The sequence below is a fragment of the Sciurus vulgaris genome (genome assembly GCF_902686455.1).
Source record: "Sciurus vulgaris genome assembly, chromosome: 8".
In the NCBI taxonomy this organism is placed as follows: domain Eukaryota; kingdom Metazoa; phylum Chordata; class Mammalia; order Rodentia; family Sciuridae; genus Sciurus; species Sciurus vulgaris.
In genome coordinates, this window is record NC_136468.1 from 133,851,606 (window position 1) to 133,874,331 (window position 22,726).

The following is a 22,726-nucleotide window of genomic DNA, read 5'->3' on the forward strand; positions in this document are numbered from 1 at the left end:
CATGTCAATGTTATATAAAGTTGATTAATAGGAAGATACCAAGGCCTAGCTAATTGCATCAGAACAGCTTTTGCCTTTCTGACCAAAAACCACACCCAGGTCCAGGGTCATTTCTACAAATAACCACTTCATTCCTCACCTTAAAAAATCTCCTTCTGGGCTTGGGGATGTGGCTCAGTGGTAGAGGGCTTGCCTAGCATGCATGAGGCCCTGGGTTCAATTCTCATCATCGCATGAAAATAAAATAAAGGTATTGTGTCCACCTACAACTAAAAAAATAAATAAATAAATATATAAATATATAAATAAATAAATATATATATGGTTTTGTTGTTGTTGTTGTTTTTGTTTACTTTTCTTCCACATCAGGTGTGGTGGCACATACCCGTAATCCCAGGAACTTGAGAGGTTGAGGTAGGAGGATCCCAAGTTCAAAGCCAGCACTCTGCCATTTAGTGAGGCCCTAAGCAGTTTAGCAAAAACCTGTCTCAAAATAAAAAGTATCTAAATAAAAAGGGCTGGAATGTAACTTGGTGGTTAATTGCCCCTGGGTTCAATCACTGGTACGAAACAACAACAACAAAAACTTGAACATCATCCAAACTGTAAAAATGACCAGACATCCAGATTTAGTCCCATTTGCTGTCCCTTCCACCTTCTTGAAAAGATCAAGGTGCCCATTCCAGAATTATCCCTGCTTCTTGCTAGTATTAACTTCAGAGCAAAGCTCCTTTCCTGAACCTTCTCCCAATGATCTAAAAGCAAGTCTAACTCCTATAAAAAGCCCTTTTGTTGAGACACTCCCTCACTTTATTCAGCCATTAAATCTGACAAGTGCAGTTGTTTGTGGTCTTTGGCTGAAGGGCCCTGGCATTGTCATAGGTAAGGCAGATTGAATGATGGTGCCATTCTAGACACTTTAAAAACGAGGTGTGACTGCCCAGCACAGTTGCACACACGTGTAATCCCAGCATTTGGGGAGGCTGTTCAAGGTCAACCTTAGTAACTTAGGGAAACCTCAGCAACAAAAATACTGGGGATGTCTTAGTGGTAAAGCACCCCTGGGTTCTATCCAGAATCTCTCCCCGCAAAGGCATGATCACTGATGGGGGTAGACCAACTCTGCTAGCCTGTCTGCCAAGTCTAAGCAAGAGACATTGCCAATCATTTCTGATGTCCCAGAGAGAGGCTAGTCTTTTTTTGCCAGTACCTTTCACAAACACTCAGGTTCTTACTAATCTTGCATGTTGTAACCTCAAGTTCATTTATATTAAAACACAGAAGGAATTGGCAGTTATATGGAGTGCACGTGTGCCAGGCAGTGTTCTAAGGGCTCTAGATGTTTTCTTTTCTTTATATATTTGAGGTGCCACGGAGCGAACGGAGGGTCTTGTGCGTGCTGAGCATGTGCCCTACCACTGAGTTACATTGCTAAGTCCTAGAGGCTTTAATCCATTCATTCCTCAAATGAAGACAGGTACTGTTACTATTCCGTTTCATTACCGAGGAAACTCAGGAACAAGGACCTTACTTGAGGACCGAGGATTCGAACAGCGGCCACACTAGAGGCAGGAGAGATAACTGGCCCCAAGCCCCAGCGACCAAGTCTTGGGGCAGCCATCTTGCTTGTAGTCTGCAAGGACCACAACTCCCGGCATCCCTCGCGGCAGCGGCTCTCCACACACAACAAATCCCGGCGTGCCCCTGGGCGGCCCGGGGTGGAGGGTTCTAGAAGGCGTGACGTGGGGTCGAAGCGGGCTCGGAGGCGGGCGTCTCTCGGCAGTCGCAGTGGCGGCAGCTGCCGGACCTGGGGACGCGGGTGGCCGGGGCCGCGGTCGCAGCTTCCTCGTCTCTCCGACCATGGCCGCGCTCGGCCGGCCCTTCAGCGGCCTCCCCTTGAGCGGCAGCTCGGACTTCCTGCAGCCGTCGCCGGCCTTCCCTGGCCGGGCCTTCGCGCCGGGAGCCGACGGCTCGGAGCTGGCCCCGCGGCCGGGACCCCGCGCCGCCCCGAGCTGCCCCGGCGGGAGCGCGGCGCGCGGACGGTGAGGAGCCCGTCGGGCGCGGGGCGGGCGGGCTCGTTAACCCTCCCCAGCGCCCTCGGCGGGAGGCTCCCGGCCCCGCGTCCGGAGGAGGAGCTGGTGCCGGAGACGTTAACTGTAAGTCGCGGAGGTCGCACCGCCCGGCAGTCCAGGCGGAGCCTCGGGCCGGCTGAGCCCCCGGGAACCGAGACTTTTCCCTTTGGAAGCCGGGCGACCTGAGCCGGAGTGCCCCTCGGCGCCCTCGGCGCGCTTCCCCGGCAGACCGCGGCGCGGCCGCTGCTGGTGACAACTTTCAGCGCCTCTCGGACGCCGGTTCCCCGTGGGCAGTGCGGGCGCAGAAACGGGTCCTCGTAGTGAGATCCGGGAAGGAGTGCGGAGCACGCGGCTGCGCCCACGGGCCGCGGTGGCGCTCCCTAAGCTCCCATTGCCCGGACGCAGCCAAGGGCTCCCTCTCGGGGTGTGAGGTTGGGTCGGGAGCAGCCAGCGTTACCTGACTGACCTTGTGACCGGTCTCCGTCCCACTCGGCCCGCGGGGGGACCCCGGGTGTGTGGCGGGTGAGCAGGATGCTTGGCTCAAGAAAGAGGGTGCTGGGACCTCGAGCCCACGTCCGTTTCCCAGGTGACTGGTTTTTGTTTGTTCCAGCAGGGTTTCCGTTCACTGTAAAAAGAAGCACAAGCGGGAGGCGGAGGACGACGAGTAAGTCTCAGGGGCCTTTTATTCATTTTGTGGGCACTGTTGATGTAAAGTAGGTCTGTCCTAAACTCTGTGCTGGGTGACGAGGTGAAACAGGTGTGCCTCTGGAAGCGGGCGTAAGAAACTGGTGACATCGGTTTCCTTTTGGGGAAAGAAAAGGGGTGGCTGGCACAGCCGAGGAAAACTTTACTCTGTAACCAGTCGTGATATTTGAATATTAAACTATGTTAATATTGTTAGGATTACAGATCAAGTAAAAGAACCAAAGGATACATACTGAAAAGTCCTTCGTGTACCTCTCAGTTCTCCCCAGAGGCGACCCTGTTACCTGTTTCTTCTTTGGAAGATAATCTGAAAACTGACAAGTTTGTAATTGTATATACTTTTTTCTTTTTTGGCATAGATACTGTTCACAGTGTGCAACACATTGGTCTTTCATTTTACTCTGCTGTAGCTTGTTCCTTATCAGCACATAAAGTTCTACCAAAATTTTTTTTTTTTTTTTTTTTGGTCAGCAGTAAATGCAGTTCTGTTGTGGGACTAGGTATAGATAACCAGTCTCCTAGTAATGAATTTCTAGGTTATTTCTACATTTTGCTCTTATGAACAAGTCTACCATGACTATTCTTTTGAAGTTTTTTTTGTGTTTGCAAGTGAATGAAAGGTTGCTTTGTTGTTGACGTTGTTGTTTTGTGGTGCTGCAGATCAAACCCAGGAGGGCCTTGTGCATGCTAGGCAAATGCTCTACCACTGAGCTACATCCCTCACCTCTTGAATGAATTCCTTGATAGGGAATTACTGGATCTTAAAATGTCCTGGTTTTAAATTTTAAACAAGAGTTGTTGACAGTTTTTACTCCTGTTAACAGTGGGAATGTCTTTTTCTCCATCTTCTCACCGAACTGTTTTCAAACTGTTTGATTGCTGCTTAATTGATAGTTAAAAAGTTGCATCTCATAAACAGTCCAATGGAAATTCCCCAAGAGGATATCCAAGTGACCAATCAAATGAAAAAGTGTTCAATCTCATTAGTCTTTTGGGAAATCATATTATGCTGTAGAGGACTGTACCCCTAGTTATTGGAGCACATGTAGAGCACCAGGAACTCTCAAAGACTATGAGTGAGGTTATAAATTGGAGTTAACACTTTGGGAAAGAGTTTGGCATTCTCTAACAAAGTTGAAGGCACATATCTTTTTACCCCTCAATTCCCCTCCTGAGCATGCCTTACCCAACTTCATACATTGGCACATCAGGAGGCACAAGAAAGTTCCTAGCATCCTTGTTCATGATAGCTTAGAACTGGAAATAACCCCAGTGTCCTATAGAGTGAAGTAGATGAAACAAATTACAAATTCATACTGTAGAATTATTTTTAAAAAAATATTTTTAGTTGTAAATGAACACAATACCTTTATTTTATTTTTATATGGTGCTGAGGATCAAAGAACCCAGTGCCTCAAACGTGATAGGCAAGCGCTGTACCACTGAGCTACAACCGCAGCCCCATACAGTAGAATTTTTTTTTTTTTTTTTTTTTTTGGCGCGGGGCTGGGGATCGAACCCAGGGCCTTGTGCTTGCACGGTAAGCACTCTGCCGAGTGAACTCTCTCTCCAGCCCCCCATACAGTAGAATTCTATACAGAAAAAACAAAAGCAGGGGCTGGGACTGTGGCTCAGTTGTAGGGCACACCCCTAGAATGTGTAGTGCAAGGCACTGGGTTCAGTCCTCAGCACCACATAAAAATAAAGGTATCCATCTATAACTTAAAAAAAAAAAAAAAAAGCAAATTGTACTGATCAACACTATGTATCATAGCATAACCTGAGCAAAATAAATATTGCAAGTGTGTATAATTCCCTAATATGAAGTTCAGAAGCAGGCAAAATTAAACATTGTTTTGTAGGATTGCCTATATATGTGATTTTTTTTTTTTTTTTTTTTTTTTTTAAGGAAATAGTTACTGTAAAAAATCTGAAGGAGAGTACCTCCAGAAAGGAGGGAATAGATTGACATTTGGGGATACTGGCAGAGTTCTGTATCTTTTTTTTTTTTAGTTGTAGATAGACACAGTGACTTTATTTATTTTTATGTGATGCTGAGGATCAAACCCAGTTCCTCACACGTGCTAGGCGAGCACTCTACCACTGAGCCACAACCCCAGCCCAGAGTTCTGTATTTTTATATGGTATTTTTATAGATGTTTATTTTGTAATTGCCCATTAAATTGTCTGATATACTTTACATAGAATTTTATCATTAAAGGTGAAAGAAATTGAATCACTTGTTTTAATTAGTATTTAACATCTTTTCACTTAAACCATTTGTATTTCATTTTGTGTAGATTGTTCATGTTTCTGCAAATTTTTTTTATCAACTTACTGGGGTTTTTTCTTGTGATTTATAAGAAGTCTCTGTTAAGGAAAAGTTTAGTATTTAGTATTGTAAAAGTTGACCTCGTTGCCAGGTGCTGCCTGTGTGTAATCCCAATGACTCCGGTGGCTGAGGCAGGAGGATCAAGAGTTCAAAGCCAGCCTCAGCAACTTAACAAGGCCCTAAGCAACTTAGGGAGACCCAGTCTCAAAATGAAAAGGACTGGGGATGTAGCTCAGTAGTAAAGCTCTCCTGGACTAAATTCCCAGTACAAAAAAAAAAAAAGTTGCCTCACATTTGCCTGTCATTTTTTAACTTTACATGTGAATTTTTTTTTCTATCAGACACCTTTTATTTTCTCAACTTATTGGTATATAGTTTTATGAAACAGTAAATTTGAAAGTTGCCTTAGTTTAAAAACCACATGACCAGATAATATTTATTCTTTATTGAAATTGGTGTGAGTTATGCAAAAAAAAATTTTTTTTTTTCTTTGTGGTGGGTGCTGGGGATTGCATCAAGCATTCTACCACTGAGCTCTATCCCCAGCCCACTTTTGGCTCTGTTTTATCTTTTTGGGCTCCCTGAAATGGTGTTGTGTAAACAGTTTCGGTACTTTAATAAAATTAAAAAGCATGAAAACTGCCAGGCACAATGGTACACACCTATAATCCTAGCTACCTGGGAGACTGAGACAGGAGAATCATGAGTTCAAGACCAGCCTTGGGAACTTAGCGAGACTGTCTCAAAATAAAAAGGGCTGGGGTAGCTCAGTGGTAGAACACTTCCCTAGCATGTGAAGGCCCTGTTCAATCCCCAGTACCACCAAAATAAAACCCCACAAAAGTTAACCACTTTTTATGAATAGAGAGATTGAGGCCTTGGGAGGAGGTGGAGCTATATATTTGGGTGTCTACCAGACATGCACTGTCCAACTGCTGCATTCATAGCTTTTATTAGTATATAGAATCTTTTTTTTATCTCCTTTGTGGTACCGGTGACAACCCAAGGGCCCTTAACCACTGAGCCACCTCCCCACCCCGCTTTTTTTAATATTATTATTTCGAGTCAGGGTCTCAGTAAGTTAGTGAGGCTGGTTTTGAACTTTGAATCCCTCCCAAGCTGCTGGGATTATAGGCATGCACCACCATATCCGTCCCAAGAGAGCATTATTACCTGGCAGATTTTATATTGACAGAGACTTTAATGTTGATTTTCATTCTTAATAAGTAATAGAAATTTCCCCTTATAAAATACATGCAATTTCCTTTGACCCTTGATTTAGCAAATCAGAAACTGTGGTAGCCATTAATGATTTTTTTGGTTAAAAAACTGTGTTCTGGTCTTGAGATTGCACTTGCTGATGCTCAGGCCATAAAATCCTTCTGGTCTAAATACTTAGAATAGGGCTACTTACATATTTTACTTGCTTCAGATAGCTTTCAGTTAAACACAGGACTTGCCATAAACTCTTGCAAATACAAGTTTACAATAAAAGCTTGAACAAGCAGTTCAATTTCTCAGAGGAGGTAGTGAGACTTAGTGAAAATAGCATAGAAGTAGGATTCAGGAGCTCTGGGATCTGGACCCCAACACACAACTCATTACCTTACTGTGATACTTTGGAGTATCACTGTGAACTTTTCTAGGTTCTAGCCTCCAAATCTACAAAGAAGTTGGGTTTTTTGAATGCTAAGGTCTCTGTGAATTACAAATTTGTCGAGAAAATGGAGGTAGTATGTTACAAGGTAGAAGAAAAGAGGACCCCATTATTGATCAGGGACTGAGAGACTAATGATACCCTGTGACATTTCGGAGGAACTAAGAAATCAGTGGTATCACCTGCACTTGAAACATACCAGGTGAGGTACACATTTTTGCCCTAAGGAAGCGTAGGCTTTGTGCCAGATCACTTCCCCCTGTGTTTAGGGAACAGCAGCAGTTAACAAAATACGGCCGTTGCTGAATTGCTGCTTTGTCATTTTTTCTTTGCTTCCTGCTTGATCTTTCCAGAACCAAAAAACTAAAGACAACTTTTAAGTTTCCACAATGAATGCTGTACTCTTAATAGGTAAAATCTTGTCAGTGCTTAGTTAGTGAAGAACAGAAGAAGAAAATATCTCAGACTGGGAATCACAGGGAAATGCATAACTTTCCATCTTATAATAACACAATGTGAGAAAAAGATGTAGCTTAACCAGATAAAGAGTTTGTTTACAGATAGAGATGATAGACATTTCACTTATATATTTGGGGGTTTTATTGAATTTCCTTCCTTTTTTCTTCCTTTCTCTCTCCCAGGTGTCCAGTAAGAAAGAAACGACTTACTGAAGCAGATCTTTGTGCTGGTCCTAATAATTGGATACTCTGTACACATCAGGATGTAGAGGGTCATGGAGTAAATCCATGCACTAGTGGCCTTTCTGTACCTGGAATGTTGGATGCTGTTTTTGAAGAAATGGATCAGACATCTGGAGAACCACAGTGTGAAGTTGCCCGAAGGAGACTTCAGGAGATTGAGGACAGGTAAGTGGACAGCACATGTAGTTGATTTGGCTGCTATTCCTTTGTAATATCTCTCCTCTTTTAAGTTGGTCTGATTGACCATTTGGTGATGCTGTGAGTCTCAGCCTCTCGGAAAGACAATAAAAATAAAGGCTTTAAGTGTTGAAGTGAGCTAGCTTGGGAGGCTGAGGCAAGAGGATCATGAGTTCAAAGCCAGCCTCAGCAAGAGCAAGGCCCTAAGCAACTCAGTGAGAACCCTGTCTCTAAATAAAATATAAAATAGGGCTGGAGATAATGGCTCAGTGGTCTACTGCCCCCAAATTCAATCCCCAGTCCCCCCAAAAAATGACATACTTTTGGGCTGGGGTTGTGGCTCAGTGGTAGAGTGCTTGCTTGGCATGTGTGAGGCCCTGGGTTCCATCCTCAGCACCACATATAAATAAATCAGAAAAGGTCTATTGAGGGGCTGGGGTTGTAGCTCAGTGGTAGAGCACTCACCTAGCACATGTGAGGCCCTAGGTTCGATCCTCAGCACCACATGAAAAATAAAGGTATGGTGTCCACCTACTACTAAAAAAATTTATATTTTAAAAAATTAAAGAAAGGTCTATCGACAACTAAAAAATATTTTTAAATGTTAAAGCGAGTTGCTGTAGAACTGTAATAAGCATTTTTATTTACTATCTACAAATATTTGATTTATGAGGTGGTAGTTCTCTGGGACACATTCTTCAGATTTTATTCCATTGTTTATAAAACTTTTTTATTAAATGGAATTTAAAAAATTTTTTTTCTTTAGTTCTAGGTGGACATAATACCTGTATTTTATTTATTCTTTTTTATGTGGTGCTAAGGGTGGAACCCAGTGCCTCACGCATTCCAGGCAAGCACTCTACCACTGAGCCACAACCCCAGCCCGAAATGAAATGTTAAACAACTCTTCCATACATACTTTTTCCATTGTCATTATTTGGATTTTTTTTTTTTGTACTGCACATTGAACCCAGGGACACTAAACCACTGAGCCATATCCCCAACCCTTTTTTTTTCTTCTTAATATTTTTAGTTGTAGATGGACACAATACTTCCATTTTATTTATTCATTTTTATGTGTTGCTGAGTATCAAACCCAGGGTCTCACACGTGCTAGGCGAGTGCTCCATTGTTGAACCACAGCCCCAGCCCCTCCCCAGTTCTTTTTATATTTTATTTAGAGACAAGATCTCTCTAAGTTGCTTAGGGTCTTGCTAAGTTATTGAGGCTGGCTTTGAACTTGTGATCCTCCTGCCTCAGCCTCCTGAGCCACTAGGATTACAGGTGTGCGCCACCATGCAGATTTTTCTTTTTAACTGAGATATAGCCTAATTTGATCTTTTGCTATAGCACCTGTTGCTTTTATCTTTTTTATTTTTGGAATGTTCAAAATGTTTTCTAGTTACTAGAAGAATATATGTTAGCTTGAGTAAATATTTTTTCTTTCCTTGCTCCTGCCTTTATTTAGAATAATTGATGAAGATGAAGAAGTCGAGGCTGACAGAAATGTTAACCATCTCCCCAGTCTTGTTCTTTCTGACACTATGAAAACAGGTTTGAAGAGAGAATTTGATGAAGTCTTTACGAAGAAGATGATTGAATCTATGTAAGTTTTCTGTTTGTTTTAAATATTTTTAGTTGTACACGGACATAATACCTTTGTTAATTTAATTTTTTTGTTTTGTTTTGCTGTGTTTTGTTTTAACATGGTGCTGGGGATCAAACCCAGTACCTCATGCAAATTAGGCAAGTGCTGTACTGCTGAGCCACAACCCCAGCCCCTCTATGTAAGTTTTGATATCTAGATTCCATTTAATTATGATCTTGAAAGGAAAACACAGTAGCTAGTCTAGACACTGCATCCTGTTGTAGTCAACTCTTCATCTTCTGATCACCAGGCAAGTGAAGGCAGGGTGGATTTATATTTAGCCCAGGTTGGAGACAGACTTTTTCTTAGTTGATTTTGGGTGAGCACAGTGTTGTGCAAGCAGGAGTTTGAAGTATGCAGGAGAGGCTACCTTGCTACCTTCATCCTGGATTCTTTGTGAAGCCCTGAAATGCACTGCAGTTTAATATTTGGAAATGGGAAGACGGACAAGAGAGAGTCCATTCTCTTAAATTCTAGTACTAGGATTTAGGAACCCAATTTTGAAACCTCTGCTTTATCTGGTTCTGTTTTCCAGAAATACCAGAGAGACCTAAGCAGCAAAGAAAGTGTCCCAGGAGTCCAAATAGTTTTCACAGAGGCCACAAACCAGAGCCCATATTCTTGGCTAAGAGTATAGCCTCCCAGGGCCTTTAGCAGAGCTCTTTTGCTCTTAATTTAAAACATAGTTTAAACCAGGCCACAAGCCTATAATCCCAGTGACTCAGGAGGCTGAGGCAGGAGGATCACAAGTTCAAGGCCAGCTTTCACAATTTAATGAGACCCTGTCTCAGAAGAAAAACAAAGGGGCTTGGGGTGTGATTCAGCAGTAGAGTGCTCTGGGTTCCATCTCCAGTGCCATGGGGGGAAAAAAGGTAAAATATAGTTTAAAGAGCTCAGTTTTCTGGTTGCCTAGATTATCAGAGTAGAAACAGAAACAACAAGTGAGAACAGAACAAACTCACTCCTGATACAGGAGTAGTCATTACAGCAGAGGACAAGGAAGGAAAACTGGGAAGCAGACACAAGAGCCTCAAAAGCTAAGTGGCCCTGGGGATCCATTAATATATAAGGGGTTGTGGCTTCAGTGGTGGAGCGCTTACCTGGCATGTGTGAGGCGCTGGGTTTGATTCTCAGCACCACATATAAATAAATAAATGTCCATTGACAACTAAAAATTTTTAAAGATTTTTTTAAAAAGGAAACTTTCTTTAAAAAAACACACACACACACTAATGATGTGCTCCATAGTCCTCCAGTCCCTGAGCTTAGAAGATCTCAAGTGGTCATTATATACTCCATAAAGTAGTAGACCAGTTTTGAAGTGCCATTTAAATAATGCTTACAAAAGACGGTAGATAGACTTGGTACTCAAGGAAGGTAAGTTTTGGTTTTCCAAAAGAGCCTCATAGGATGCTAGTCTCCTTGAGGCCAAAGAGATGAGGCACTGTTGCCTTCTGACACTGAAGTTCAGCTGCTGCTTGGTGTTAGATCACAGAGGTATGTGTCAGTGCCCTGGCTTGGGTTTATAATTAACTACCTAGTCCTAAAGGAGAGCAAATAGTTTAACCAAAAGTTAGCAGGTCACCTTGCCCTCCAGCCTAAAACAGAGCACCTGCTGCTCTTGGCAGTTTTCCAGAAGCTAGCCTTTGGGTTCTAGAAAATTGCACTACCATGAAGGTTTGGGAGAATACATGACTATGTGCGTGACAAGTCATTTTAGCTTAACTGCAAAGCATTGTCCTTCATAACTGTATTAAGCCAAAAGCATGTGAGATACTTCAATATGTTGGTCCGCTGTTTTTATTTATAATGATTTGCTATCATCTACCCGCAGGGCTGAGGCTGTGGCTCAGTGATAGAGTGCCTGCTCTGCATGCTTGAGGCCCTGGGTTCAGCACTCGTGGGGTTTCGGGGATAGTGACCCACATCTGCCACTAAAAATATAACATTAGCCAGACATGGTGGTTAACACCTGTAATCCCACCCACCACTCAGTAGACTGAAATAGGAAGATCACAATTTCAAGGAACCTCAGCAACTTATTAAGACCCTGTCTCAAAAAAAAAAAAAAAAAAAAAAAAACTGAGGATGTAGCTTGAACCGATGCCTCTGGGTTCAATACCAAACAACAACAAAAAATATGACATTAAATCAAAGGCTCTATTTTCTACATTGGATGTTTGTATTTCTAATCACAGCATCAGTACAACTAGTTGGTCTGATTAAAAATATACGTAGGACTAGGGATATAGGTCAGTGGTAGAGCACATGTGAGCCCCTAGTGTTTGATCCCCCAAACAGCACTCCTCCCCGCCCCCCCCCCCCCCCCAAAAAAAAAGAAAGAAAAACTAACTTACAGAACTGTATTGTACTAAATTTCCTGTTTAGGTGGCATTGGTTCTAAATTGTAAGGTATTAGGTAGCAAACAGTACCTTTGCAATATACAGCTTTTACTTCCATGTCCTAAATTTTTTTGATAAAAATCAGTATTTTGTATTTTAGGAGCCGTCCTTCCATGGAGCTTGTGCTCTGGAAACCTCTCCCTGAACTCCTTTCTGATAAGCCAAAGCCATCATCTGATGCTAAGAACTACACGGGAGAGAGCCAAACTAAGCATGCAGCTGCTGGCACTGCCTTCCCACAGAGAACTGAACTGTTCTTGGAACCTCGGCAAACAGGGATGCCTCTTTACAATAGTTTGGAAACAGCTGCTAGCACAGAAGAAGAGATGGAACTCTAGAAACCAGTTTCTACACTACAGTTGTCAAATTTTAGAAGGCTCCCTTGTTTAGTAATGAGCCTACTTGCATAGTATAGGGACTTGAAAGTTTTATGAAACGGGTGTAATAATATTTCCACCTGTGATTTGGGGTGGGACTCTCATTTTGGGTAGCCATTTATTGACTTCAACTTTTTGCCAAGGAAGCTTGTCTTAAGGGAAAAGCAGTGTCCTAGCAGGCTTATTAAAGAATGTTAGTCTCTTCAAAAGCAAGTAGGGAAGCTGTATGTGTAAGGGTTACTTAAGTCATTTGTCACTTTGTAAGCCATTCATACACTTTGAGAACATTCTTGAGTTGAAAAGGGGAGTCACAGCCTAGCCTGTGGATTTGAGCTGTATACAGTGGTGACTATATGTGATTGGGGAGGAGGAGGAAAGAAAGCATTAGCTTAAGCCTCTTCATAAGAAATTTAATAGAGGCTGTGAAATGTGTATATTAGTTGTCAATCTAACATAGCTGGCTATAAATAGCATTGTGGCTCCTCTCTTCCTCGGATAAATGCAATGAAAATATGAAGAAAAGGTTTTCCCTTCTAATGTTGCTCCTTGATCTCCCTTGCATAATTGATAAACCAGGTTGTTCAGTGTTTACAGCTTGATTAACTTTGATAGTTAAAAAGAATGTGAGATAACCCATCTGCAAATTGCTTATGAGAGAAGCATCCTTTAATTAAGCCTGAGGAAGTACAGTGTCAGCTGAACCCAACATTGATAACCTCTATAGTTTTAAAAAAAGGCAAGATAGTATTAGCAAGTTGAGTTTTTAAATGTTAATTTCAAAAACAGTGAATGATTAACAATATATGGGCAAGTGACATTGAAATTTATGAAATAGCCAATTTGTCTGGTGCTTAAACTATTGTGCAGTAAGCCTAAGAGTTAATAGAGGATGGCTTCCTGCTGGCAGGAAATCTTTATCTTCTTGAGTACCTAAACCAGGGGCTCAAGATGTCCTTTTGGAATAGCCAGGATTAAAGTTTTTAATTTCTCAGGAAGAGCTCTTCTGTGTGGCAAGAACTCTGTGCAAGGTAAAATGACAATTCCTTTACTGCTACAGAACATCCACTATAAATTATTAAATGCGTGTAATAGTGTAGTACTGGCCCTTTCATCACCCAACAGGAGACCATCGCTGTTCTTTTTATTTTCCTGGTTTCTTCCCTCTTTGTAGGAATCAGATACGTTTTGTAGAAAAAATTTGTTTATGCCAAGTAGAGGTGAATTTATAGAAACCAGCTTCCAGGCATTTTTGAAACCCATACTGAAATCCCTCCCCTTGTTACAGATGGTGTAGAAGTCACAAGTCTGTTAGACTGTTTCTTCTCTTGCCTGTTGTTTCTGCTTTCTCTATTTCTGTCTGGATAGTCAGGAAAAGATTTAATGTTTAATATTTAAACAAAATATTTAATGTCTACACAGTAAAATTATTCAGACTTCAAACCAGTATTGAAACCAGTTGGAAACCAGCTAATAGTTTCTTAATCTCAAACTTAGAGATGAATGTAAACTGTATTCTGTTGAAATGTGCAAGTGTTTGATTCATGCAGTTTGAAAAACTCCTGCCTTGAGGTCATTGTTTAATGGGACCAACTTGCAAAGTTTGTAGCCTTAAAGAAATTTCTGTGCTAAAAAGTTTGTTTTTAGTACAACTCAAAAACATGAAAGGACTTCCTGGGGTTTGGAGTTAGTCCTGGTGTTAGGGTGGATGGCAGCTTTCCAAAGACAGATCCAGAACACACCAAGATTATCTTCTGTGGGAATTGTTGGGGAGGCCTCTGGTCAGTGGTCTGCACCGTGAGAAGGAAAGGAGAGCTTCAAACAAGGCTCTGATACAATGGGCGACATAGGGGACAATTGAGACTCTGTTAATTAAAATCCAAACAGTTTGTTTCTGAGTCAGGTTATCTGACGTAATTATTTCTGCAGGAAAATGGATGTTTAATGCTTCTTTTTGAACTTTATCTTCTTGCATATGTTTGTACAAAAAAGTTTCTTCATCATTCTTGTGGTGCTTACTCATCTGAGCCGTCTCCATCGTCCTAATGCATTTTATTTTTCTTTTAAAACATAAGGCTTTTGCTTGCCTTAAGGTTTCCCTAAGGAATTAACAGGTCTTTTAATTTTGTACAGTTTTTGCAGCATGGATCAAACATTGGCTTAAGATACTAATGTGTGAAGAGAAAAAATAAAGCAGGCGAGCTTTAATGAACAAATGTATATTTTCCTCTGAGTTTGAGTAGGGTGTGTGTGTGTGTGTGTGTGTGTGTGTGTGTGGTTTTTTGTTTTTGTTTGTTTTTTTCGTTGTTTTTTTTGTTTTTGTTTTTTTTTTAAAGAAAGTCCAGTTCTCACAATTATTAACCAGTTTTCTTATATACTACTCATTCTTGAACCAGGTACAATGTAAAATTTAGAAAAATAACAAAGGTAGGGCTTAGAACCATGAGAAAAATTTACCAGCGGGTTCATTTGTTCTTTTGGATCTGGAACTTGGTTTTGTTTTTGGTGCAGTACTAAGAAAGTTCTGGAAGATGCTGTCATTTTTACTTTAAAATGAGAATCTGGTGTTTCTGTATTTTATCGTTTTCAATAAAACTTCTTAAGTGTTTTGGACTTTTTGAGATGTTTGTATTCCTACACTTAAGTAAATGCAATAGATGATCTCTCTGCTTTCCTCTAAATTGTAATTGAAACAACATGTCAGTGAGGAACTTAAATTGTCATGAAAGGATGAGTATTTTGGATTAAAAATAAATTTCACAGCTGAGATTAGTGTGAGGCAGACTATGTTTTGCCATTCTAAAACCCATAGAATGCTTCATGCCTAGAGCAGCTCACTGCTATGGATTGTCAGTGTTAGAAGGCAGTCTTGACTGAGTTAAAAATGTTCAACTCTGGAATTGGAAATGGTTTCTGAGTTCACAGAGTTTGGGATCTGTAAGAATGAGTAATAGAAAAATTCTATGAAGTTCAGTTACAGGTTATTCTTTAAGAGTTGACAGGTCACTGGGTGGCAGTGTTGGCTTGCGTATTTGTCCTCATTCTTTGATGACTTGTTGGTGAGGGGAAGTTATCTTTGGCTTGTAGTTACAGGAAGCAAAAGATGCTGTTTTGTTTTTAACCAAAATTAAAAATAATACTAAAAGTTATCTAGCTTACAGGTTTAGAAACTAAAGCCTAAAGTAGATAGTGATGATTTAGTATTATAATCCAACTTGGGTCCCGTGTTCTTTCTACTTGATGATTTTATAGAATCTTTTTGTAGCAGTACCTAAGATGTCATTAGATTTTATTGGAATAGTATGGTTTGGAGTTGGACCCAGTGGTGCACACATGCAGACTCAGCTACTCGAGCTCAGGAGGCTGAGGTAGGAGGGTTGCAAGTGTGAGGCCAGCCTTGGCAACTTAGTGAAACCTGTCTCAAAATAAAATGGGAAAAAAAAAAAAACGGATGGAACGTAATTCAGTTGTAAAACACCCCTGGGTTCAATCTCAGTATGGCCAAGAAGAGGTAGTTCAGGCAATGGTTAAGTTCCTTGATGAAATAGAGTTTTGTGTATATCAGTTTCATTCAAATATTCTACCTCAGTTCATTCCCTGATTCCTCAGACTACCAGTGGTGTTTTAGAGGTGAAGTAGTTAAAATAGTGTTTAGACTTCAGCTTCAGTGAACAGTGATGTTGTCTTTCAACATCCATTTTGCCTTAAAGTCCCTGATGAACTTTAAGTCACAAAAGTAAAGATTCTTAAGCTAGAATTTGATACTTTAAAGTACTCCTGGAGGGCTGGGGAGATAGCTCAGTTGGTAGAGTGCTTGCCTTGCCAGCACAAGGCCCTGGGTTCAATCCCCAGCACCACAAAAAACAAAACAAAAGTTCTTAAAATACTCCTGGAATAGGCAGTATTACCTTCCACTAGTTGTCTCTGCTCCAATAGCACATCTAGTAGAAAAATGAGGAAATGACACACAGGCATCTTGTCACTTGATTCTTTAATCTTAATTATGAGACACCCCTTTGCATTTAATAGAGATCTTGCTTTGGTGTTACGGAAAGATCTTAATTTTTAGTTATAACCATTCAATTTGGTGTTTCAATATGAAAATGTCCTTGAATACCAGGTGTTTTCTCAGGGCTGAGCAGTGTTTAGTAATTCTTGCCCATCTGTGCAGGAAATGAAAACCCTGATAAACTACTCAAGTTACATATGGCCTCTCCTGTTGGCACAGCTGCCTCTTTCATGATGCCATTAAATGTAAATGACTTGAGCCTCAACCTCCAGATGTTTGTACTATTGTGGTAGGACAAAAATGCATCTATAACTGCACTAGCCTATGTAATCCCTAAATAGATTTTTGGCCCTCAGGTTCTCAGAGTGAATTGGGCAAGATAGTTTTCAAACATGAGGACAACTGGAGGCCATCCTTATGTTTGCAGTATAAAACAGCCTGAGTAAACCCGCATGGCTGAGTAGTAGGATTGGGCTCTGGCAGCTGTATCTATGCCTGACTTGCCTGCAAGCCCACTTATGGACCCACTTCCAGTCGCCTCAACCAACACACTCCTTTGTACTTGTCTAAGCTATAGCCTGCTTTACCTTGCTGCTTGAAACTCCCTGAATTCCTTTTTGGTTCATTCACTTTGACCTCCCCATATACAGTCTTAATAACTGTAAGTAACATGCCATTTAATTGCTAAATGGACATAGAATAATTTCATCTGCTGGTACAGGTGAAATAATTTCTACAAATAAGGGAATTCCCAAGGAAAAAATGCACCATGAAGGATGATGTCATCAAGTCTGAAGTGGGGCTGTTAACATTTCTGTGTTCTTGAACAGAAATTTTTTGTGAAATAAACTCTTGTGCAAGTACGAGAGACTGAAGCCTTTCCAAAGTGGATTAGGAAATAAAAACTTTCAGGTGCCTACAATGGCATAAGTGATGGTGTATCCCCCCACAAGGTTACCTAGCTCACCAATGGCAGAGTTGAAACCAGAGGGCAGAATCTAGGAAATGCTGGGGCTGTGGTTGTGGCTGTGGCTCAGGGTTAGAGCACTTGCCTAGTTTGTGTGAGGCACTGGGTTCAATCCTCAGCACCACATAAAAATAAATAAAGGTACTGTGTCAATCTACAACCAAAAAAATTTTTTTAAATCCAGGAAGTGCTCTAAATTCCTGTGATAATGGCAAGAGAATCTTGATTTTTGATGGTATGCCCTCTTAACATTCCCAAAACAGTACAATACAATAGGGTTCTAGCTCTGCCACTTACTGTGATACTGGTCAATGAGACTGAAGGAACTATCTCAAATTGCAGATTATAGCATTATGGCAGACAGGAATTGAAAGTCAGTGATCAAGGTGGAAAAGCCAGCAGTCACTCTAGAAAGTGACATGCTTACTTTAGTTAGATAAATGGGAAACAGTGAGGCATCTAAAGAGGAAAAAAAACAACTTATCGTCCTAGAAGAAATCAAAGAACAAGGACACTGCATTGCACTTTTTAATTTGCAAGGGTAGTTTTAAATAAATGAAGAAAGCACCTTCCAGAAGCTACAGTAGCAGAAAAAGATTCCATCAAGCATTTACATAGTAAATTTTTATAATTTCATAAGATTCTTGATCTTTACTTGAACCTGTACATAAGGAAAAAGGAGCCCCTTCAGATAGGTGTTTTCTCTGCTTGCAGAAGCAAACTAAAGGACCTAAAATTGGAGGCAAGCTGTGATGCTTGAGAAGGGGAAAGAAAAACTGATAAAAGGCCATTCATAAATTCCATTGTCTAAGACACCTGTCAGATGACCCTTACATAAGTATCATAGGGCAAACTACTGCCCTTAAAAGTACAATCTCAAAAGTTGTAGCTCTAATTTATAGTAAATGTCTGAATACCTTGGACTGCTGGATATGAGAAGACAATACTTGGAGTCATCTATGAGGTCTGAATAGACAAATACTTCAGAGGAATTCTCTAGGACTCTATGCCCTCTACTTTGGCTTTCTGAAGAAAGCACAGCTTTCTTCAGCCTTCTCTCCTCTCCTCCAGGCAGTGTTAAGAGTCAAGGACAAGGGCAACAGTCCTTAGACACTAATCAGCTGGGGAAAGAGTTCACTGGCAAAGGTGTCCTCCCAAGAATGGTTCACACCAAGTGGAGAGGACATGTCACTGAAAGGGGAAGGGGAGCCCTCATATCCACAGTCACTATAAGCATCCAGCAGGCAGGAAGATGGCTTCAGACAGTGGCTGGATAAAAGCAGATTTGAGATACCCAGCTCTGGAATGAAGTCATCTTCTACAGGTTCTTCCTTCACCGACACAATGAATTCAGAGTGATCATTCTCTGAGGGGCCGAGAGGTGCTTCCTCAATTTTCACTACCACATTAGTTTGGCTTTCTGTCTCAGAGGGCATCTCTAAGACTAGAGGCTTGGTATATACGTGGTCAAAGCGAATTAGTTCATTAATGGCTTCCAGCTTGGCTGATGACGACCCCATTGACAGAGAAAGGGAGGCTGGTAAGGAACTAGGTCCTTCTGGAGAAACCTCTGGCAGCTCCTCCAAGCTGGCAGACTCTGGGGAAGGACATTTGAAGAACATGACTGGGTCCAAGTTGTCCAGAATGCCCAACAGGATATCAGACTGCAAGAGGCAAAAAACCAGAGTGCAACTATTAGACTGTACCTGAGAGTCCATTAATAACACTCTTAGTACTGGGCTTCATCAGGTAAACTAGTCCTTAGGCTGTAAGATGACCTTAGGACTCAATTGGCCTGTTTATCCATGTCCTAAATCTCTGAGAACTAAGGAGGCTGTTGATGTTCATCTCTAGCTCCACTAAAACTTAACTTTTGCCCCCATCTATCTGGTTAGGGATGTCAGACATCAGGTGCATGGAATGAACCAGTTATACAGCTCTTGGTAAAACAATGATTCCTACCTCAGAATCTGAAGAGTCAACGCTGTCAGAATCCACGGGGAGATGTTCTGAGGGGATGACAACTGGGCCTGCACCTGCTGCAGAGGTGCACGTAGTCTGAGTGCTGCGGACTCAGCAGACCCGGCCACCGGCCTCACTCCATTCCCCTGGGAGGAAGACCAAAGTGAATAAACACTCATGCGTCCCCAAGGAAATGCTCACCAGGCTCTCAAGAAAGTTAAAGTATTCTTTAGAGATGAATCTTTTCCCTTACCATTATTATTTCCATTTTCTTCAGATCTCAAGAAGATATGACTGATTTTTTTTACACAGTGATATATTTTCCCTCTCAAGCAAAGAATCAGGCAGAATTGATAAGTCTTAATAATAATGTTCCTAAACAATAACCTTCCATAGTGATTTAAGCCTGGAATCCCCTATTGCCAATCTTGGACCATTTAGGCACCATCACTGAATGTGCCATTATCCACAGACTAAAACCCATCCATCACCATCTTCTTTTTCCCTCTCACAGCAAATCCTCTCTCTGCTCACATTCGTCAAAGAGCTACCATAATCGTAGTCTGATTTGACAGGCTCTCTCACTCTGGTTCGCCTTGATGGTGCATGTTGTTGGCTACTGCATTTGTTAGTACTTATTCTGAGAGAACCATGTAACTTACTTTAATTATTAGCACTTAGTACTATTCACTACCCACCTGAAAAATGAATAAATGTCATTAAAGAAAGGACATCCTGCCTACCTGGAAATGTCATAAAAGTAAAGAAAAATCTCAAGAACGCTTTTCATCAGAGATCCATAAAGCAAACATAATTTAGGTCATTTCACTTGGAATCAGTTCTCACATGTGACGCCAACTAAAAATGACTGACCTTGGCCTCTGACTCCTCTTCAGTAACCAGGGCATCCATCCCCAAGCGCAGTCTTAACTCCTGGTTCTCAATTACAAGGCCATGAGTTTTCTCGCGTAAAAGCTGATTTTCTAGCAAAAGTTTTTGGTTCTGTAAGAAAATTGGTAAGAGGCTATTAAGCATCTAATTCTTTGACTTAAGAATCCATCTGAAGCTTTACTACAAGCTTTATTTCTTCTTGAAATTCTAGAAAACTCTACATATATATATACTTGTTCACAGTAGGTATTAGAAGGCTGGTCATAATTATGAAAGAAGAAAAAGCTATTTAAGAAATGCCATTTCGTGGGGTCAAAAATAACACAATGCCTCTAACTACAAATACAGATTTCAACAAAGGATGACTTGTAGCTCTAATTTAGATATTTTACCTTGAACTGAAGTTAAAAACAGTAGCAATGGACTATAATACCAAAATATATTTAAAAAATTAAACTGATATGAAGTGATTCAAACTTTAAAAAGAACAGTGTAGGGGCTAGGGATGTAGCTCAGTTCATAGAGTGCCTGCTTAGCATGCACAAGGCTATGCTTTAATCCCCAACACCACAAAAATAAACAGTAATGAAAACAACATTAAATTGGGGCTGTAGCTCAGCAGCAGAATGCTTGCCTTGCACATGTGAGGCACAGGGTTTGATCCTCAGCACCACATAAAAGGAAATAAAATAAGGGTATTATGTCTATCTACAACCAAAAAAAAAAAGGAAAAAAAAATTAAAAAAGAACAAATAATCCTTGCATATTTAAGCTGTATAACTGGCAGCAATTTAAGATTAGGTTAACAGGTGAATCCTAGAAGGGAAAGGGGAACTTCAGTGAACTGTTGGCCAAGCCAGAAAGAATCTAAAGTTAAAGCAATGATTTCTTTTCTGCCCCGACAAACTTCTTAGCATTTACTGACTACATACTGTTGATAGATGTAGCATCAAATACGAGAGGGTCAATCACTTCCAATCTCTACAAGTTTCCTCATTTCAACTACCTATCTTAACTTAGACTAGTTAAACTTTTAACTTAGACTTAACTTAGACCAGTTAAACTTCTAATTACACATTCAACAAGATTTGAAAGGGGCTGAAACAACTTGGGTCGGACAGCAAATATCAGCATATCCACCAGGGAAGGATACACCATGTAGGAGTTTGGGCTTAAGCAGTTTTACCTCTTCTTCCAAATCTACCACTTGCTGTTCCAGCTCACTCATCCGAGCTTTCTTGCGATCTCTGGCAGTCTGTGCTGCTACTCTGTTTTTCAGTTTCCTGAGAAGGAACATACCATCCTGAGTCATCTCAAAACTTATTTCGTCTTTTTTTGAAAATTTGGCCAGCTGGTACTTTCATTTTAATTTACAGTATAAGGCAAAACAATGGTAAAATACTTCAGGCTCCTCCCCTCTATAAAACCAGGAGTACAGCCTTCTGTCAGTCTAGATTGAAGACTTGCTTTTATTCTCTCCCATATGGCGTCATTCATCTCGGTCTCATCCTGGCCACAGCATCAGGACTGAACACAAACCCAATTCATGTTGCATCATAAGAACCTTTTCTCGCCCCCTCTCCTCCCCCGCTGCTTCCTGATTCCAATTCCCTCACCCAGGATCCAGCCTGGACCGATTACATCTAGTGAAGGTTGCAATGGCTGTGACACAAGCTCTCCCTCCCCAAACCCAATTCAGGCTGCCGGAGGCGGGTGGCTGTTGCCCTGGGGTTGAGATCCTAGGCGGTGTTCTGACAAATGGACCCGTCTGCTGGCGGAGCCATGTCTTACACCACAAAAAGGCACCATGATCATAAAAGAATGAACATTTGCCAAGGACTAAGTGCTAGGCACATTATATACTCCTCTCGTTCTAAGGCCACTGACGAAGCTTGACCACGGAGCCTTAGAGCTCCCAGCTTTTTCAACAGCTGTCATTTCAGCATTGCGCCTCTCCAAAGAACTAGGTAAATCGAGAAGAGGCGAATCGACCTCATGTTACAGCCCCCGTTTTCAGAGAGGCTGAGCGACCGTTCTGTGGTCACACAGCAAGATCTGTAACACATGCCCGCATCCTCAGCTCCAGTCCTCTCTAATGAATCAGGGAAGTAATGAAAACCGGCCTGGTTAGCCCTGGACTCCACCCTGCACGGCGGATCCGGTCAGTACAGGCTTCCTGCCCCTCCCTGCCCCGCGCCACGCTGGCACTGGACCGGCCAGGCCCGGGGCGCTCGAGAACGGCAGGGTGGCCAACTCCCGGCCCCCGCCCCCACCAGCGTCAGGGCTTCAGGTCTGTCCCAGACCCCGGCCCCTCGCCCACCTCCTCAGCGCCTTCTCCTCCGGGCTCAGGTGCGTGAGGCGCTGTCGCTTGCGCGCCTGGGGCGGCCCCCCGCCGGCCGCCTCCGGGCTGGCCCCTCTCTGACCCGGCACCATGAGCGGCAGGGCCCGGCCGGCCGCGGCTCCGGCGGCGGCGGCGGCGGCGGCGGCGGGCTGGCCGGACAGAAGCAGTACTTTGGGGGCCCCAGAGGCCGGGCTCGGCGCCGCTGCCACCACTACCATGGCCCACGACCGTCTACGCGAGTGCGCGCCGCCGCCGCCCAGCCGCCAGCGCCGCCGCGCCCAGCCTTTCTAGGGTCGTGGCCGAAAGCGATTGGCCCGCGCCGCGTGACGCGCGGCAGAGCTCGCCGCCCATTGGTCCTGCGGGTCCACCGGGGGCGGGGCCTGGACGTCCGGCGTGGCGGCCGCGGTCCTGGGCAGAGGACGCTAGGGACCCCGCGTGGGATCCGCGGGGACAGAGGGGACCTTCGGGGGGCCCGGGGCTGGTATGG

At 42.5% G+C, this 22,726-nt stretch overlaps 2 protein-coding genes across 2 annotated transcripts; one reads left to right on the top strand and one right to left on the bottom strand.

Annotated features, from left to right (window-relative positions):
* Positions 1-1,583: 1,583 nt before the first annotated feature.
* CCDC117 (coiled-coil domain containing 117) lies at positions 1,584-14,682 on the top strand. Its single transcript, XM_079151434.1, has 5 exons — positions 1,584-2,042; positions 2,686-2,736; positions 7,408-7,632; positions 9,113-9,250; positions 11,796-14,682. Exons 1-5 carry the CDS (start codon positions 1,861-1,863, stop codon positions 12,031-12,033), a joined length of 834 nt encoding a protein of 277 aa, XP_079007560.1. The 5' UTR covers positions 1,584-1,860; the 3' UTR covers positions 12,034-14,682.
* Positions 14,683-17,560: 2,878 nt separating this feature from the next.
* On the bottom strand, positions 17,561-22,509 carry XBP1 (X-box binding protein 1). Its single transcript, XM_079151411.1, is given in 6 exon segments — positions 17,561-18,709; positions 19,008-19,091; positions 19,094-19,153; positions 19,881-20,009; positions 21,085-21,181; positions 22,219-22,509. Coding segments are annotated over 6 exon segments (1,167 nt in total). The 5' UTR covers positions 22,458-22,509; the 3' UTR covers positions 17,561-18,151.
* Between the last annotated feature and the right edge of the window lie 217 nt (positions 22,510-22,726).

Bases quoted from the DNA above. Each gene is read 5' to 3' on its own strand.
- CCDC117 (XM_079151434.1), top strand. From the start codon at position 1,861: ATGGCCGCGCTCGGCCGGCCCTTCAGCGGCCTCCCCTTGAGCGGCAGC. The intron at 7,633-9,112 runs GTAAGTGGACAG...GCCTTTATTTAG, and splicing joins CTTCAGGAGATTGAGGACAG to AATAATTGATGAAGATGAAG. The intron at 9,251-11,795 runs GTAAGTTTTCTG...TTTGTATTTTAG, and splicing joins AAGAAGATGATTGAATCTAT to GAGCCGTCCTTCCATGGAGC.